Raw genomic sequence first — 21,020 nt, 5'->3', positions numbered from 1 at the left:
TTGAAAACCAAATTATAACGTCTCTAAAACAAGAAAATCGTCAGCTTTTAGAGCGTAAAAGAAAAACCAAATGGATATAGAGCACGAATAAAATGAATGAAAGATGTAGTAAACTAAACAGTAGGTTCCAAACAAAGAAAAAAAGATAAAATATTAGTAGAGAACGTGTGACTAGCCTTTTAGGATGTGATATGTCCAATGTTCAAGAAAGGGTGAGATTTTTGAATGAGGTAATGAACAAAAGTGACATTTTGAAATTTTTGAAACTTCCTAAAAATCAAACTTAGAAGAAATTGGTATTTCAAAAGTTATTGAGAGATATGGGTTTATTGGTCCAACCTTCTCAAATGCAAGAATTTTGTGACACAGTGGGGGTGTATACGTAGAAGGGGTTACACGGCCATCTCCTCATGATTTGATGAGATTTGTTGAAGATGGGGTTGATGTCTTACTAGGATATAGTTCTAGGCTTTCTCATTTACACATTGATCATACACATTACATTCAATATCTTAAAACTTCTTTGTCTTCAAATGCAACAAGAATTTTAGAACTTGAAAACCAAATTATAACATCTCTAAAACAAGAAAATCGTCAGCTTTTAGAGCTTAAAAGAGAAACCAATTGGATATAGAGCACGAGTAAAATGAATGGAAGATGTAGTAAACTAAAGAGAAGGTTCCAAACCAGTAAAAAAAGGTAAAAGATTAGTAGAGAACGTGTGACTAGCCTTTTAGGATGTGATATGTCCAATGTTCAAGAAAGGGTGAGATTTTTGAATGAGGTAATGAACAAAAGTGACATTTTGAAATTTTTGAAACTTCCTAAAAATCAAACTTAGAAGAAATTGGTATTTCAAAAGTTATTGAGAGATATGGGTTTATTGGTCCAACCTTCTCAAATGCAAGAATTTTGTGACACAGTGGGGGTGTATACATAGAAGGGGTTACACGGCCATCTCCTCATGATTTGATGAGATTTGTTGGAGATGGGGTTGATGGATTACTAGGATAGAGTTCTTGGCTATCTCATTTACACATTGATCATACACATTACATTCAATATTTTAAAACTTCTTTGTCTTCAAATGCAAAAAAAAATTTAGAACTTGAAAACCAAATTATAACGTCTGTAAAACAAGAAAATCGTCAGCTTTTAGAGCTTAAAAGAAAAACCAATTGGATGTAGAGCACGAGTAAAATGAATGAAAGATGTAGTAAACTTAACAGAAGGTTCCAAACAAAAGAGAAAAAGATAAAAGATTAGTAGAGAACATGTGACTAGCCTTTTAGGATTTGATATGTCCAATGTTCAAGAAAGGATGAGATTTTTGAATGAGGAAATGATCAAAATTGACATTTTAAAATTTTTGAAACTTTCTAAAAATCAAACTTAGAAGAAATTGGTATTTCAAAATTTATTGAGAGATATGGGTTTATTGGTCCAACCTTCTCAAATGCAAGAATTTTGTGACACAGTCGGGGTCTATATGTAGAAGGGGTTACACGGCCATCTCCTCATGATTTGATGAGATTTGTTGGAGATGGGGTTGATGGCTTACTAGGATATAGTTCTAGCCTATCTCATTTACACATTGATCATGCACATTACATTCAATATCTTTAAACTCCTTTGTCTTCAAATGAAACAAGAATTTTAGAACTTGAAAACCAAATTATAACATCTCTAAAACAGGAAAATCGTCAGCTTTTAGAGCTTCAAAGAGAAACCAATTGGATATAGAGAACGAGTAAAATGAATGAAAGATGTAGTGAACTTAACAGAAGGTTCCAAACAAAAGAAAAGAGATAAAAGATTAGTAGAGAACATGTGACTAGCCTGTTAGGATTTGATGTGTCCAATGCTCAAGAAAAGGTGAGATTTTTGAATGGATAATGAACAAAAGTGACGTTTTGAAATTTTGAACTTTTGAAACTTTTGAAAAATCAAACTTAGAAGAAATTCGTATTTTAAAATTTATTGAGAGACATGGGTTTATTGGTCCAACCTACTCAAATGCAAGAATTTTGTGAGAGAGTGGGGGTGTATACGTAGAAGGGGTTACACGGCCATCTCCTCATGATTTGATGAGATTTGTTGGAGATGGGGTTGATGGCTTACTAGGATAGAGTTCTAGTCTATCTCATTTACACATTGATCATACACATTACATTCAATATCTTAAATGTGGTTTGTCTTCAAATACAACAGGAATTTTAGAACTTGAAAACCAAATTATAACGTCTCTAAAACAAGAAAATCGTCAGCTTTTAGAGCTAAAAATAAAAACCAATTGGATATAGAACACGAGTAAAATGAATGAAAGATGTAGTATACTTAACAGAAGGTTCCAAACAAAGAAAAAAAGATAAAAGATTATTAGAGAACATGTGACTAGCCTGTTAGGATTTGATGTGTCCTATGCTCAACAAAGGGTGAGATTTTTGAATGGATAATGAACAAAAGTGACGTTTTGAAATTTTGAAACTTCCTAAAAATCAAACTTAAAAGAAATTGGTATTTCAAAATTTATTGAGAGATATGGGTTTATTGGTCCAACCTTCTCAAATGCAAGAATTTTGTGACACAGTGGGGGTGTATACGTAGAAGGGGTTACACGGCCATCTCCTCATGATTTGATGAGATTTGTTGAAGATAGGGTTGATGGCTTACTAGGATATAGTTCTAGGCTATCTCATTTACACATTGATCATACACATTACATTCAATATCTTAAAACTTCTTTGTCTTCAAATGCAACAAGAATTTGAGAACTTGAAAACAAAATTATAACGTCTCTAAAACAAGAAAATCATCAGCTTTTAGAGCTTAAAAGAGAAACCAATTGGATATAGAACACGAGTAAAATGAATGGAAGATGCAGTAAACTAAACAGAAGGTTCCAAACAAATAAAAAAAGGTAAAAGATTAGTAAAGAACGTGTGACTAGCCTTTTAGGATTTGATATGTCCAATGTTTAAGAAAGGGTGAGATTTTTTAATGAGGTAATGAACAAAAGTGACATTTTGAAATTTTTGAAACTTCCTAAAAATCAAACTTAGAAGAAATTGGTATATCAAAATTTATTGAGAGATATGGGATTATTGGCCCCACCTACTCAAATGCAAGAATTTTGTAAGATAGTGGGGGTGTATACGTAGAAGGGGTTACATGGCCATCTCCTTATGATTTGATGAGATTTGTTGAAGATGGGGTTGATGGCTTACTAGGATATAGTTCTACAGTATCTCATTTACACATTGATCATACACATTACATTCAATATCTTAAAACTGCTTTGTCTTCAAATGCAACAAGAATTTTAGAACTTGAAAACCAAATTATAACGTCTCTAAAACAAGAAAATCGTCAGCGTTTAGAGCTTCAAAGAGAAACCAATTGGATATAGAGAACGAGTAAAATGAATGGAAGATGTAGTTAACTAAAAAGAAGGATCCAAACAAAGAAAAAGATAAATTATTAGTAGAGAACGTGTGACTAGCCTTTTAGGCTTTGATATGTACAATGTTCAAGAAAGTGTGAGATTTTTTAATGAGGTAATGAACAAAAGTGACATTTTGAAATTTTTGAAACTTCCTATAAATCAAACTTAGAAGATATTGGTATTTCAAAATTTATTGAGAGGTATGTGTTTATTGGTCCAACCTTCTCAAATGCAAGAATTTTGTGACATAGTGGGGTGTATACGTAGAAGGGGTTACACGGCCATCTCCTCATGATTTAATGAGATTTGTTGGAGATGGGGTTGATGGCTTACTAGGATATAGTTCTAGGCTATCTCATTTACACATTGATCATACAAATTACATTCAATATCTTAAATCTGGTTTGTCTTCAAATGCAACAAGAATTTTAGAACTTGAAAACAAAATTATAACGTGTCTAAAACAAGAACATCGTCAGCTTTTAGAGCTTAAAAGAAAAACCAAATGGATATAGAGCACGAGTAAAGTGAATGAAAGATGTAGTAAACTTAAAAGTAGGTTCCAAACAAGGAAAAAAAGATAAAATATTAGTAGAGAACATGTGACTAACCTGTTAGGATTTGATAAATCCAATGTTCAAGAAAGGGTGAGATTTTTGAATGAGGTAATGAACAAAAGTGACATTTTGAGATTTTGAAACTTCCTAAAAATCAAACTTAGATGAAATTGGTATTCAAAATTTATTGAGAGATATGGGTTTATTGCTCCAACCTTCTCAAATGCAAGAATTTTGTGACACAGTGGGGGTGTATACGTAGAAGGGGTTACACGGCCATCTCCTCATGATTTGATGAGATTTGTTGAAGATGGGGTTGATGGCTTACTAGGATATAGTTCTAGGCTTTCTCATTTACACATTGATCATACACATTACATTCAATATTTTAAAACTTCTTTGTCTTCAAATTCGACAAGAATTTTAGAACTTGAAAACAAAATTATAACGTCTCTAAAACAAGAAAATCGTCAGCTTTTAGAGCTTAAAAGAGAAACCAATTGAATATAGAGCACGAGTAAAATGAATGGAAGATGTAGTAAACTAAACAGAAGGTTCCAAACAAAGAAAAAGATAAAATATTAGTAGAGAACGTGTGACTAGCCTTTTAGGCTTTGATATGTCTAATGTTCAAGAAAGGGTGAGATTTTTGAATGGGGTAATATACAAAAGTGACATTTTGAAATTTTTGAAACTTCCTAAAAATCAAACTTAGAAGAAATTGGTATTTCAAAATTTATTGAGAGATATGGGTTTATTGGTCCAACCTTCTCAAATGCAAGAATTTTTTGACACAGTGGGGGTGTATACGTAGAAGGGGTTACACGGCCATCTCCTCATTATTTGATGAGATTTGTTGAAGATGGGGTTGATGGCTTACTAGGATATAGTTCTAGGCTATCTGATTTACACATTGATCATACACATTACATTCAATATCTTAAAACTGCTTTGTCTTCAAATGCAACAAGAATTTGAGAACTTGAAAACCAAATTATAACGTCTCTAAAACAAGAAAATCGTCAGCTTTTAGAGCTTAAAAGAAAAACCAATTGGATATAGCGCACGAGTAAAATGAATGGAAGATGTAGTAAACTTAACAGAAGGTTCCAAACAAAGAAATAAAGATAAAAGATTAGTAGAGAACATGTGACTAGCCTGTTAGGATTTGATATGTCCAATGTTCAAGAAAGGGTGAGATTTTTGAATGAGGTAATGAACAAAAGTGACGTTTTGAAATTTTGAAACTTCGTAAAAATCAAACTTAGATGAAATTGATATTTCAAAATTTATTGAGAGATATGGGTTTATTGGACCAACCTTCTCAAATGCAAGAATTTTGTGACACAGTGGGGGTCTATATGTAGAAGGGGTTATACGGCCATCTCCTCATGATTTGATGAGATTTGTTGGAGATGGGGTTGATGGCTTACTAGGATATAGTTATAGCCTATCTCATTTACACATTGATCATGCACATTACATTCAATATCTTAAAACTCCTTTGTCTTCAAATGAAACAAGAATTTTAGAACTTGAAAACCAAATTATAACGTCTCTAAAACAAGAAAATCGTCAGCTTTTAGAGCTTAAAAGAAAAACCAATTGGATATAGACCACCAGTAAAATGAATGAAAGATGTAGTGAACTTAACAGAAGGTTCCAAACAAAAGAAAAGAGATAAAATATTAGTAGAGAACATGTGACTAGCCATTTAGGATTTGATATGTCCAATGTTCAAGAAAGGGTGAGATTTTAGAATGAGGTAATGAACAAACGTGACATTTTGAATTTTTGAAACTTCCTAAAAATCAAACATAGAAGAAATTGGTATTTTAAAATTTATTGAGAGACATGGGTTTATTGGTCCAACCTACTCAAATGCAAGAATTTTGTGAGAGAGTGGGGGTCTATACGTAGAAGGGGTTACACGGCCATCTCCTCATGATTTGATGAGATTTGTTGGAGATGGGGTTGATGGCTTACTAAGATAGAGTTCTAGTCTATCTCATTTACACATTGATCATACACATTACATTCAATATCTTAAAACTGCTGTGTCTTAAAATGCAACAGGAATTTTAGAACTTGAAAACCAAATTATAACGTCCCTAAAACAAGAAAATCGTCAGCTTTTAGAGCTAAAAATAAAAACCAATTGGATATAGAGCACGAGTAAAATGAATGAAAGATGTAGTATACTTAACAGAAGGTTCCAAACAAAGAAAAAAAGATAAAAGATTATTAGAGAACATGTGACTAGCCTGTTAGGATTTGATGTGTCCAATGCTCAAGAAAGGGTGAGATTTTTGAATGAGATAATGAACAAAAGTGACGTTTTGAAATTTTGAAACTTCCTAAAAATCAAACTTAAAAGAAATTGGTATTTCAAAATTTATTGAGAGATATGGGTTTATTGGTCCAACCTTCTCAAATGCAAGAATTTTGTGACACAGTGGGGGTGTATACGTAGAAGGGGTTACACGGCCATCTCCTCATGATTTGATGAGATTTGTTGAAGATAGGGTTGATGGCTTACTAGGATATAGTTCTAGGCTATCTCATTTACACATTGATCATACACATTACATTCAATATCTTAAAACTTCTTTGTCTTCAAATGCAACAAGAAATTTAGAACTTGAAAACCAAATTATAACGTCTCTAAAACAAGAAAATTGTGTGCTTTTAGAGCTTAAAAGAGAAACCAATTGGATATAGAGAACGACTAAAATGAATGGAAGATGTAGTAAACTAAACAGAAGGTTCCAAAGAAAGAAAAAAAGATAAAAGATTAGTAGAGAACGTGTGACTAGCATTTTAGGATTTGATATGTCCAATGTTCAAGAAAGGGTGAGATTTTTGAATGAGGTAATGAACAAAAGTGACATTTTGAAATTTTGGAAACTTCCTAAAAATCAAACTTAGACGAAATTGTTATATCAAAATTTATTGAGAGATATGGGTTTATTGGTCCAACCTTCTCAAATGCAGGAATTTTGTAACACAGTGGGGGTGTATACGTAGAAGGGGTTACATGGCCATCTCCTTATGATTTGATGAGATTTGTTGAAGATGGGGTTGATAACTTACTAGGATATAGTTCTACTGTATCTCATTTACACATTGATCATACACATTACATTCAATATCTTAAAACTTCTTTGTCTTCAAATGCAACAAGATATTTAGAACTTGAAAACCAAATTATAACGTCTCTAAAACAAGAAAATCGTCAGCGTTTAGAACTTCAAAGAGAAACCAATTGGATATAGAGCACGAGTAAAATAAATGGAAGATGTAGTAAACTAAACAGAAGGTTCCTAACAAAGAAAAAGATAAAATATTAGTAGAGAACGTGTGACTAGCCTTTTAGGCTTTGATATGTCCAATGTTCAAGAAAGGGTGAGATTTTTTAATGAGGTAATGAACAAAAGTGACATTTTGAAAATTTTGAAACTTCCTAAAAATAAAACTTAGAAGATATTGGTATTTTATAATTTATTGAGAGGTATGGGTTTATTGGTCCAACCTTCTCAAATGCAAGAATTTTGTGACACAGTAGGGGTGTATACGAAGAAGGGGTTACATGGCCATCTCCTCATGATTTGATGAGATTTGTTGGAGATGGGGTTGATGGCTTACTAGGATATAATTCTACTAGATCTCATTTACACATTGATCATACACATTACATTCAATATCTTAAAACTGCTTTGTCTTCAAATGCAACAAGAATTTTAGAACTTGAAAACCAAATTATAACGTCTCTAAAACAAGAAAATCGTCAGCTTTTAGAGCTTAAAAGAAAAACCAATTGGATATAGCGCACGAGTAAAATGAATGGAAGATGTAGTAAACTTAACAGAAGGTTCCAAACAAAGAAATAAAGATAAAAGATTAGTAGAGAACATGTGACTAGCCTGTTAGGATTTGATATGTCCAATGTTCAAGAAAGGGTGAGATTTTTGAATGAGGTAATGAACAAAAGTGACGTTTTGAAATTTTGAAACTTCCTAAAACTCAAACTTAGATGAAATTGATATTTCAAAATTTATTGAGAGATATGGGTTTATTGGTCCAACCTTCTCAAATGCAAGAATTTTGTGACACAGTGGGGGTGTATTCGTAGAAGGGGTTACACAGCCATCTCCGCATGATTTGATGAGATTTGTTGAAGATGGGGTTGATGGCTTACTAGGATATAGCTCTAGGCTATCTCATTTACACATTGATCATACACATTACATTCAATATCTTAAAACTTCTTTGTCTTCAAATGCAACAAGAATTTTAGAACTTGAAAACCAAATTATAACATCTGTAAAACAAGAAAATCGTCAGCTTTTAGAGCTTAAAAGAAAAACCAATTGGATGTAGAGCACGAGTAAAATGAATGAAAGATGTAGTAAACTTAACAGAAGATAAAAGATTAGTAGAGAACGTGTGACTAGCCTTTTAGGATTTGATATGTCCAATGGTCAAGAAAGGGTGAGATTTTTGAATGAGGTAATGAACAAAAGTGACATTTTGAAAATTTTGAAACTTCCTAAAAATAAAACTTAAAAGAAATTGGTATTTCAAAATTTATTGAGAGATATGGGTTTATTGGTCCAACCTTCTCAAATGCAAGAATTTTGTGACACAGTGGGGGTGTATACGTAGAAGGGGTTACACGGCCATCTCCTCATGATTTGATGAGATTTGTTGGAGATGGGGTTGATGGCTTACTAGGATATAGTTCTAAGCTATCTCATTTACACATTGATCATACAACTTACATTCAATATCTTAAATCTGGTTTGTCTTCAAATGCAACAAGAATTTTAGAACTTGAAAACAAAATTATAACGTCTCTAAAACAAGAAAATCGTCAGTTTTTAGAGCTTGAAATAAAAACCAATTGGATATAGAGCACTAGTAAAATGAATGAAAGATGTAGTAAACTTAACATAAGGTTCCAAACAAAGAAAAAAAGATAAAAGATTAGTAGAGAACATGTGACTAGCCTTTTAGGATTTGATATGTCCAATGTTCAAGAAAGGGTGAGATCTTTGAATGAGGTAATGAACAAAAGTGACATTTAGAAATTTTTGAAACTTCCTAAAAATCAAACTTAGAAGAAATTGGTATTTCAAAAGTTATTGAGAGATATGGGTTTATTGGTCCAACCTTCTCAAATGCAAGAATTTTGTGACACAGTGGGGGTGTATACATAGAAGGGGTTACACGGCCATCTCCTCATGATTTGATGAGGTTTGTTGGAGATGGGGTTGATGGATTACTAGGATAGAGTTCTTGGCTATCTCATTTACACATTGATCATACACATTACATTCAATATTTTAAAACTTCTTTGTCTTCAAATGCAACAAAAATTGTAGAACTTGAAAACCAAATTATAACGTCTGTAAAACAAGAAAATCGTCAGCTTTTAGAGCTTAAAAGAAAAACCAATTGGATGTAGAGCACGAGTAAAATGAATGAAAGATGTAGTAAACTTAACAGAAGGTTCCAAACAAAAGAGAAAAAGATAAAAGATTAGTAGAGAACATGTGACTAGCCTTTTAGGATTTGATATGTCCAATGTTCAAGAAAGGATGAGATTTTTGAATGAGGAAATGATCAAAAGTGACATTTTAAAATTTTTGAAACTTTCTAAAAATCAAACTTAGAAGAAATTGGTATTTCAAAATTTATTGAGAGATATGGGTTTATTGGTCAACCTTCTCAAATGCAAGAATTTTGTGACACAGTGGGGGTGTATATGTAGAAGGGGTTACACAGCCATCTTTAAAACCTGGTTTCAGGTTTTAAAGTATTACAAGATTAAAGTTTTTGGGTTGCCTAGGCCTCACAATGTTGGGAAAGTAAGGACTTTGTTAAATGAAGAAATACCCGAACATTTTGGAGAGAACTACCATATAGAAGGAACGATGCCATACGAAAAACAAAAAAGAAAAATCTTCTTTTGAGTATAATGTTTTTAGTAACATTTGGATGAGTATAAAAAGAGTTCAACCTGCTATGGTGAGATACTATAACATGCGAGAAGTAGATTGTGAAGGAAAACTTATATTTGTTATGAAATTGGAAGAAGCTCAAATTCAAAAATGTCAAAAAATGGAAAAAGTCTACATATCCCTAATGAATAGAGCATTGGATTATAGCCAGGGTAAGCTTGATTCCCCATACCAGAAAACTCAATCAGAAATGGAGCTTTGGTGGATTGGAGCAGCTCAAATACCGATAGAAAATCATGATACATTGAAATGGCTCTTTCTGCAGACCAATATCTCTTTTGTTATAAAGGACCAAAATGCAAGTGAACAACCTCGTGCAGATGGCATGGGTGAAGAATGGCACTTGAGTGCTGATGTAAAAACATTGAAGCATTGAAGTGCATGTTTGGTGTATGTGGAGGTGCCAATACCAAGTATCCATGTATGTATTGCATGGAAAGCACTGGAACAGAAGGATGGCTTGTAGAACATGAGGTTGGAAAACCACCATCGCGAAATAGTGTGAACGTCATCGACTACCCATCGTCTTCTATGATTTGGGATCCAATTCTAAAACTAGATTTAGAAAATGTACAATGCATGTAGAGATTAGAATCTTGGACAAATTGCTTCGACTCCATCTTGGACAAATCTTGGACAAACCACCATCGCAAAATAGTGTGAACGTCATCGACTACCCATCGTCTTCTATGATTTGGGATCCAATTCTATCACTAGATTTAGAAAATGTACAATGCATCGTCGTCATCGACTACCCATCGTCTTCTATGATTTGGGATCCAATTCTAACACTAGATTTAGAAAATTTACAATGCATGTAGAGATTAGAATCTTGGACAAATTGCTTTGACTCCATCTTGGACAAATCTTGGACAAACCACCATCGCAAAATAGTGTGAACGTCATCGACTACCCATCGTCTTCTATGATTTGGGATCCAATTCTATCACTAGATTTAGAAAATGTACAATGCATCATCGTCATCGACTACCCATCGTCTTCTATGATTTGGGATCCAATTCTAACACTAGATTTAGAAAATTTACAATGCATGTAGAGATTAGAATCTTGGACAAATTGCTTCGACTCCATCTTGATTATGCATATTCTATTAAGCCAAGTAAAGTTGCAGATGAGTGCATAGAAAAATGCGAGGATTTGCTCTTTGGAATGGGTTTCCATGGTGGTCAAGTGCATCTAAAAAAAGATCCTACTATTTCAAAAGGAACGGGTAATGTTTTGCAAGATGTTTCAATGAGTGGAGCAAAAGCCAGAAGACTTTTGAGCAACCATGACAACAAACAAGTAGACTCTATGTGGAATTTCTGGAATGATCTTTGTGTAATAAAAACCGATGTCAAAAGCAGACCAGATGAAGCCAAAAAATACATGTAAGTGTGGAAGAAGCTTGACAATTTTTTGAAAGTTTTGAGACAACAAGTTAGCTCTACTACTTATGCAGATGACTTTAGAAAGACAATAAAGCTTTTAATAATTGCTATCACAGATGCTTGGGGAGAAAAAGACATCACATATTACTTGGTTAGTATTCAATCACTTTTTAAAGTCTGGATAGTATTTTAGATTGCATCCTATGAGTTCAACTAGCCTTTTTTATTTATTTTTAGCATATTATGTACCTGCATGGACCATATTTTGCAAAACAAGGACCCCTTCCAACATGGAATACTTAGGGAATGGAAAAATCTCATCATCAAAAGAGGACTTCATTTTTCATATGTACGAAAAAGAGAGGGGGACAAAGAAGGAGGAATGCACTAAAGGAATTATTCAATTGGTTCTATAGGAGGCAATTACAGCAATGGATGAGATCAAACAACCATGATGCTCAACCACAAATGGAGATTAATGCTTGACTTTGAAACTTTGTACCAAGTCTTTATATAGAGATCCAAATTCAAAAAAGAGTTTTTTAATGTAAAATATTGTCAATTTTACATCAATTTTTGATTTTTTTGGTATCACTAGGCATGTCACCCCTATATGTCAAAAAGTTTCTCCTTTTAAGCCCCCAAGAAGGTTGACATTTGTCTCCTCAGCTGCTGCTACATAGCTAGATTAGCAAATAAAGTATCCTGCTCTTGAGGCATTGAATCCTGTAGCATACCTAAAAATTCTAAGTGTGGCAGCTCTCTTAAGTAGCATGATCTTGTTTGCATTGATTTGAAGGGGAGTGTACCCAAAAAACCGTGAAATATCTTTAGGGCAAATATTGGCAACTCAGGATCTTCAGAGTACTGCATGTGAAAAGCAGAGAAGGTGGCACTATCCAAAGTAGGCATGTAGTGCATGAGATAGGAGGTATCCCTATATTGCTTTCCCTCTGGAGCCTTTATCTCTCCCAATAAATTTTTCTTTGTCAAGGAGCTCAATCTGCAAAACAAGAAATAATGAGTAATTAAAACAAACTTGAAAAAAAGGAAGAGTTTAGGAAGAGAGATCAAGGTGAAACTAAATATACCTTTTGCAACTCATCCTCGGCAATGCCTTTTTCTTGAAGGAGACTGCATGATCCAATCATCTCTCTTTTGTCAACATCCTTTTCAACTTCCTCTAGCTTAAAGTATCTGCAAAAAGATTGGATGCCAAGTTCAACAAGTCTCTTCTCAAAATTCTCATATTTGAGAGTAGGTTTCTCCTCTTCCACTCTTTTCATGCATAGACCAGGTGCATCAGGAGTAGGAAAAAATAATGTATTGGATGTCTAAAGATCAAGTGCCAAAAACTTCTCTTCTTACTCTTCTTCTGTGTCAATGAAATCTTTGGTCACCTTAGAAGATTTAGAAAATGGTTGCAATACAGTAGTCCTCCCTCATATTAAGCATACATTGAATATGATGGAGAGGGATATAGTCTTTTCCATGATATAGAAGTAGGGAAGGTATGGAATAGTAAGGGAGGCATTAGACACCTCTATCTCCTCTATGGGCTCATCAATGAAAATACTAGCTGTAAATTGTGCCACATCAAAATTTGAACTCTCCCGCTCCTTAGCTACAGCATCAATTTCCTCCTCCTCTAGAATTTCACTTTTCTCAAGCTGCAAGACTGTGGAAACATTTATATTTTTTCCCTCTTTTTCTGTATCTTTCACTTCATCACCTTTGCCTTGCATATAGACTTTAAGGAACAAAAAGAAAAGAAAGGCAACTTCTTTTGGAACAAGGTTGCAAGGCTTTGAATGTAATTGACAAGAAATGGTAGGTGGACAAATAAACAAAGTCTCTTAGAAAATATTCCAAACCTCCTTATTACTTTTCCTTTCTCAATTGAGTTGGTAGTAAATTTAGTTAGATGGCAATAAGTCTTACCATCCAACACTAAACAGTTACCCTCAATTGCCTCTTCAAACTCTTTAAATTCTTCTGACAAAAAGTCCTTCAATTTGTCTAGCATAACTGCAAGATCAAACAAAGGATTGAATATTTCATATGCCTTGGTGTACACTTCCATGTCACCACCATCCATGACAGCAGCCAAGAGGTTCTTGGGCTCTCCTCTAAAACTTCTCTTCACGACATTCACTCATGATGCAATTGAAAAGAAGTTCAAGGACCTTAAGGAAGCAAGACCAAAACAGAGCGATGGAGGCACAAGAAAGATCCTGCTCTATACTCCTATCACTTCGTGCAGAGCATTAGGCCATGGAAGCAAAACCCAAACGGAGCGATAGAGGCACAAGGCACACTCTGCTAGCTACGGCTATCGCATCGTGCAGGTGGTTAAGAACGTGGCAGTAAAACCCGAACGGAGCGATAGCACAATGAGGCAAACTTTACAACACCTACCCTTGCGTCGTGCAGGACCAGTGTGATGGATAAGGAGAGAGAGCAATGAAATAGAGTTGAAGTGAGAGAACTAGAGAGCTTTGAAGAGGTTAAGCTTAAGGATTCTCGGGTCGTGCGCCACAAACCAAAAATAACACACCAAAAAAATACAAGATCAAGCTTATATAAGGGGTAAAAATGACCGTTATTGACACGTGTCACTCATGCACACGTGCCATGTGGCAAAATTTCAACGAACACTATATGGATGGTTGGATGTATAAAATGGCAATTTCCAACTATCAAATGGCAAGGAAAAAGAAAACTGCAAGAAAATTTTACCAAGCTCCAAAAGATCAAGAGAAAGATGATGATGACAACCAAGAAGAATTAGTTGGGAAGAAAGAAGAGAAACCACCTACACAACCTCACCAGAGGGCTACTGCTAGGAAGAGATTGAATTATCAAGTCAAAACTCTAAGGGAGATAAGGAAAGCACAAAAGTCTACTTGTCTTCTTATTCCAAAGCTACCCTTCATGAGAGTTGTCAAAGAGATATCAGATAGACTTGTGAGCATGATGAATATCAAAACCTTTGTTTTAGTAAGGAGGAATTCTCACTAAAGATTTTGTGCTTGTGTCAAGGCTGAGGTACAAGTTTGATAGGGCTCTTGAGCTTATTCCTAGTGAGGATCTTAGGGCCTTTCCCCCCTTTCAGGCAGCAAAAGAATTCAGGGGTTGTCATTGAAGATAGTACACATCAATATGAGACAAGAAAGGCTCAAGATATCAAACCAAGCAAGGAGGTTGAGAGGGAGCAAGACATGATCTCAAAGGATGCTATCCGTATAGAGAAAGTAGAAATTTAAGAGCATCCAACTCTCTCCTTTATGAAAAAGTTACATGCCAAATGGTTGTGGATGTCTCCATGTGTGGGGATGATGAGGTGTACTGTGACATATTCCCTCAAGACACAAGTATGCTTGTAAACCCCACAATTGAGCTTGGTGATAGTGTTCTCTCAGGTATGTGTTACCCTTTTGCTAATTATTAGTGCATGTGCCCCTAGAAGGGCCTCATTGGGGGATGAGTTTTCTTTGACTTCAGGTGTCTCATGAGAGACATTCCACATGATATAGCTATTCAGATTTCCATACTTGATCCTCTAGTGACACAGTGTCTATTTAACAAGCAAGGAAGACTTTCAAGTTTTGTTGAAGATTTTGATATGCTGACTTGCAATTGCATAATACACCTCTATGTTGAGGGTAAATCTTAACTCGTAACGATTTATAATATTCTATGGTATTCCTAGCTAATTGTTATTTCTTTGTAGAGGACATTGGAGTATTATTATCTTTAGTCTTTTGGAGAAAGATACTATATTTATGAATTCATTGCTAAGTATCCATGGGAGAAGTAAATTGTAAGTATGAAGTATGATCTATGCTTGATGGCCCATTGTTTTCTATTAGTAGATTTTTTATTGATGTCTTCTTTGAGTGCTACCAAACTTATCATTGGTCACCTGAGTACCACAAATAAGGATTATAATATAGAAGGTTTTAAGTACTACAATCAAAAAGTTCCTTTACAAACAGACTCAACATCTTGTGGATGGAGGGTGCTTGCCAATGCATGGAGATTTCTTGAGTCAAGGTGCAGGATGACTACACTCATTTTAAGCGTGTATCTCATGTGCCATTAATTTGTTTTCACTTCTTAACTATGTATGTACTCATGTCCTTTATTTTCTTTTTCTATTTGTTGCGGATGCATGAATATATAAAGTCTTCGGTCACGTGGGTGAGAGATAAGGCTGTTTCCATGGTTTTGGGATGATCAGTAAACCCAAATGATCCAGACTCTCCTATGGCACCAACTACATATGAAATAGATTCTCCTTTGCCACCAAAGAAAGATAGATCCACCAAGGGTCTGGATGCAAAGAAAAGGGATCACAAGAAGAAGAGACATGCAAAGAAGATCCATACAAAGAAAAGCCCTTGAAAGAGGAGCCATACAAGTAAGATCCCTTTAGAGAGAATCCATACAAAGAGGAGTCCTACAAAGAAGAGCCATGCCAAGAAGAGTCCTACCAAGAGGAAGAGACCCACCAAGAAGAAGAGCCTTGCAAAAACAAAATCAGATACAAAGGGCCATCCATTCCCCTCACCATTGAAATTCAAGGTTCGTGAGGATGATGAGTGTGCGTTGTGTGGACGCCGCACATCCGAGAGCTACAAGTACCTCTCTCTCTCTCTCTCTCTCTCTCTCTCTCTCTCTCTCTCTCTCTCTCTCTCTCTCTCTCTCTCTCTCTCTTAACTTATACGTGCGTGTGTTCTCTGTGGGAGTACTACACTCAACCTATAGCTGGGAGTCAAAATTGGAAGCTCCAAATGGCCGAGCACTCACAACTCAAGAAAAAAAATGCAAAGCGAAACACGGTCGTGATGCACCACTCGAAAGGGAAAACACTACATGCAAATACTGAGTGCTACAAGCAATCAAAATCTCGATCGCATCAATGATGCACATAAAATGGTGACTGCACACTCAAAACCATGAGCAACCAAAGCGCATCAAACCGCACTCCAAATGCATGCACCAATCTTCACACTTTGGATACATCATTGCAAACATCTACAAATCTTGTACACAAATACCTGCTCTACCTATGATTGCCAAAAAACATGCTTGAGGAAAACTGCAGTCACATGAGTCACTATGAGCATCAAACCACACAGATCATACATTGTATCCTCCCAGTTATGAGAAAACTTGCAGCCAATACCACTCTCACATTCGAGAGAAAACCATGTGTGGAATCAACTTCTTGAAGAAATTCCAGATCATTATTAGAAACAAGAATTGTATCATCCACATAAAGAGCAAGGATCACAAGACTACCATTTTGGAATTTGATATATAAGTAGGGGTCTAAAGAGCAAGAGATAAATCCATGGGGTGTAAGAAAAAGATACCAAGCTCGTGGAACTTGTTTGAGACCATATAGTATGTTATGAGGTCGAGCACCAAGGTATTCCTTACTTGGAATAAAAAACTCTTCTAGTTGTTCCATATAAATCTCTTCATTCAAGTCACCATTCCAAAAATAAGTTCACACATCCATTTGGTGAGTCACCATTCAATAAATAAGTTCACACATTGTTGGGTCATCATCCTAGCATAGGGGGAAGATCAACATAATGTCAATCCGAGGAGCACGATCCGGCTAGGGCATGGAAACACACAAGTGGCGTTGTGCATGCCAAACGGAGGATTAGGAGGCGAGACCTACACACAAAGAAAGCTACAGAGCGGGTGTGATGATGCTACGAGGAGTGAGCACACTACTAACTCTACCATTCGGCCTAATCTCTCACACACAAGCTTAATCACGCACTACTCTCTAATCAACCACTAATCCAACTCTAATCAAACAAACCATGAGCATAGATTAGCATAGAATGACCACACCGGGCACCAACACTCTACACAATCCTACACACACTTAGTAGCATGCTTAATCAAGAGGAAAACATGAAAAAGAGAGAGATTAATCACAAAATCAGCCACTAATCTTTGATTAATCGAGGCATTGATTACACCAAGAGCAAATGAGAGAGAAGAGGTTAGAGTTTAGCTATTGGAATGTAGCCGATTCGTCCATGTGCGCGCGTAGAGAGCTCAAGGACTCCATAGCCATCTCCTTCTTCACAAAGCTTATCTCAAGTGAGTCCGAATCCCCTTTCATCCTCGTAGCATTTTGAGTTATATACTCACTAGACTTTTTAGAAGTGGCCGGGCGCCCAAATGGCCAGACTCACTTAATCTGCTATCTGCACTGCCTAGGATCTAAATATAACTCAATGTTTACAACTTGGAACTCTTAATGAGCCCAAAACATGATTACAATCCGCATTTGCGGTCATTTGTCGGAAAATCCTAAAACTTAAGTGACCGTCACTTGTGACCGTAACTTCATGGATAGTTGTTAATTCCGACTCTTCTCTGCATCTGTAGCTTGTGTTGCTTCATCTTCATCTTTACTTCACATCCGCATCATCTGGCCTCGTTAGTATTTACTAAAAATAGTAAATAGCATCTTTGACTGGTCCGTTTGGCCATGGTTGACTTATCCGCCAAACACTCCCCCCATCCGATTTCAGTGCACGTCCTCGTGCGCTGCCTGGTTGGCTGGCACTTGGAGAGTTTTGAAATTGGTGGTGAATGTTGTCTTGAAGAGTTGTAAGGTGTTTGGTTGACTTGTTGGTGTAATATGAGAATAGGCATTTGGGTTCAAGTTGAATCAATTGGCTTGGGTTATATGGGAAAAAGTGAGATAAAAGGACTATGTACATTACATTAGGGTCTGGATACCCTGGATTACCAATGGGTAAAACCTCATGGGAAAAAGTGCCCAAAGGTATATGATCTTATTATGGGAAGATACAATGATGGGTGTTGAGGGACTGAATTGAGTGGGCTTATATAAATAATGTGAAAGTGAATTGTTTAAGCCGTCTGTCCCTTCAAAAGTGTCGATGATCTGCCTTGAGTCTGGAGTTGTTTTGTTGCTGCTTGTACCTGCAAGGTGAGTGCATGGGTGGAACAATAAAAGGTGCCTAATGCAAATGTCCAATTATGGGACATTCAAAATTCTTGCACAGATTTATGCATGGGTAAGATTATGATGTGCGAGAGAAGAGTATTAATAGGTTCTCCTCAGAGTTAATGTAGCTAACAAAGTAAAATTAACTTCACTTCACAAGCTTCCACTACTCTTGAGAAGGGCGTTTGATGCACTGGTTTCCACTCTCCTAATGTGCACAAGTGCGTGTGTGTTTTGTTTTGAACACTTCGCCTCTCCACCATGATTAAAATAATACATTGACTATGCTCACCTATCCAGCATGAGCGACTCGATATAATTACACTCAACTCTTCCAGCTTGAGCTATAGCCTAATTAGCTAGACTCGTAGACCACAGAAAAATATTATGACTTGAAGCTTAGGTCTAGTGCTTTGCTCATTTATCGGCTCACAGCTACCCGACTCTTGACATTTTTTTCGACTTGACTACTGTCTTGAGCTCTCAGCAAAGTATATATCTAGACATTCAGAGCTCGGATCCTCAAAAAGAGGGTTATTAAAGGACCATATTGGCAAAGTAGGTTTTTTTTATTTTTTATTTTATTATTATTATTTTTATTTTTTTGCCATACATGTGTGACCTTGGTGGTCAAAATTGTTTGTCTTAACTTTTGGTCCATTATCTGAGAAGATTGGCTAGCTCCTTTTTTTTTGGAAGTTGGGGATGACCTCAATCTTCTTCTGCTCGTTTGTCTGTTTTGGCACCCATATGTATCTGCTACTTGATGTTGGCTTGTTTTTGCAGACGACATATTGACTTTTTGGACTTTTATCCTTGATTTGTCGCTGTTTGTAGCTGTAATGATCTTCAAGTTGTGTAAAATCTGGTCTTGGTGCCTTGGGTAGCCAGATTTGTTTGTGTCCTTTGTAATATCCTTGCGCTTGAAGTATATCTGATGGCACAAATCTTGTTGCTTGTACTTTGGTATTCACATGTACCTGTTCCTTGCCATCTTTGGGAATCACGAGTGGTAAATTCCCTTGAAAATATGTAGGCCTTCTAGATTGAGAACTGTTTTTGAACCTGTTCCTGGCCTCGTTGTTTGATCTCCTATTCTGAGTTGAATTTGATCTTGATCCACCTGTTTGTTGTTTTGGTTTGAAGCCACTTGCTACTGTATAGCCTGATATCTTTGGTTTAGGTAACCAAACATTTGTATGACCACTGTAGTAGCCTTGCTCCTTTAAGTTGTATTGGGAGGCAATCCATCCCATTTGTTTACCTGAATTGCTCGGATTAGGATCATTTACCCAAACTGGATCTTTGACATTGATGTCATTGGCTGCAACATAGGTTTTGATTTGCTGCTTGTGTCTTTGTTTACTTTGGGTTGGGTAATTTGGTTGAAAGACCTTTTTATACTTTTGTCGAGGTTGTTAGTCTTGATTTCTCTGGGGTGTTGAATCCACTGCTGTTTGCTTTGATTGTTTGAATGCACTTGATTGTTTGAATGCACTTGTGATCTCCTTGTTGGACTTTTGTGATTCAGAGGAAGAGGTTAAGCCTCCTTGGACTTTTGCTTTTCCCTTGTCTTCTGCTGATAAACATCGAGATGTAATTACTTGGGATGTTTGTACCTTCTCTTGTTGATGACATGCTTTGGTTATTTCTGCATTTAAAATGACTTGAACCATCTTTTGTGCCTCTATTTTTGAACAACTGTTTGAGTCTTTAATTTCTTCTGCCAGCTGGACAGAAGTAAGTTGACTCTTTTCTTCAGATGCAATGCTTACCGTGGCCTTTGGTTCACATTGCTCTTTATTGATCTCTTTGTTTATCTTTTGATAGGCTCCATGTGCTTGATGCACCATTTGCTTCTGATTGTTCAAGTTAATGATGATTTGTGTCACCTTTGGCTCTTTGGCATTTTCCACCGGCGAGACAATATTAGTATCTGACTTTATGACCGGCTCTGCTTTTTGATTCTTGCCATCATTTGAACACATTGAGATGTATTTTTCTTGGCTTTGATACTTGATCTCTGCTTCTGTTGAATTCTTGGGTACATCCCTGAGCGATGAACTATCTGTGCTATTAGCATTATTATGTAGAATCTTTGATTCCACATTTCTACTTGATGAAATCTTCAGTGGCAAGTCCTTGACTTCCCGTGCCTGCTCTGGTTCTGGATCACAGATAATTTCTTCATCCACTTCCTCTGACATTGGATCGTCCTTTGCATCCTTGTCGGATCTTTCGACTTCAAGCCTGAAAAATTCCAAGTTGACCATCTGTTGCAGCTGGTCTTTTTTAGCAGCTTGATTTTCAATTGAAATATCATTGACTTCTTTGACCTCCAATATTTTAGTCTTCAGTTTGTCTCTAGTATCCTTTGACAAGATTTGCTTTCTTTCGGGCGACTTTCGACTTGGAGACGTTTGCTTTAATGATTCTGCTGCTTGCAGTCTGATACTGTCTTGGTTTTGTTGCTTCATCATATCTAAGTGCATCTTTACTGGGCAATTGGGTATTAGATGATTAATGCCACATCCATAGCAATACACATCTATTCCTATTTGTTGTATACTAGGTCGAGGTATCTGTTCATAA

General features: G+C 35.9%; 1 protein-coding gene across 1 annotated transcript; it reads right to left on the bottom strand.

Annotated features, from left to right (window-relative positions):
* Nucleotides 1-19,846: 19,846 nt before the first annotated feature.
* LOC147439349 (uncharacterized) lies at nt 19,847-20,701 on the bottom strand. The gene has a single exon (XM_086484008.1). The coding sequence runs from the start codon at nt 20,699-20,701 to the stop codon at nt 19,847-19,849; it is 855 nt and encodes a 284-aa protein (XP_086340134.1).
* Nucleotides 20,702-21,020: the final 319 nt, after the last annotated feature.

Source organism: Adiantum capillus-veneris, chromosome 16, assembly GCF_014529385.1.
Source record: "Adiantum capillus-veneris isolate H3 chromosome 16, ASM1452938v2, whole genome shotgun sequence".
Lineage (NCBI taxonomy): Eukaryota > Viridiplantae > Streptophyta > Polypodiopsida > Polypodiales > Pteridaceae > Adiantum > Adiantum capillus-veneris.
The sequence above is the reverse complement of the archived record's forward strand: the minus strand, read 5'-3'. Positions and strand labels throughout refer to the sequence as shown.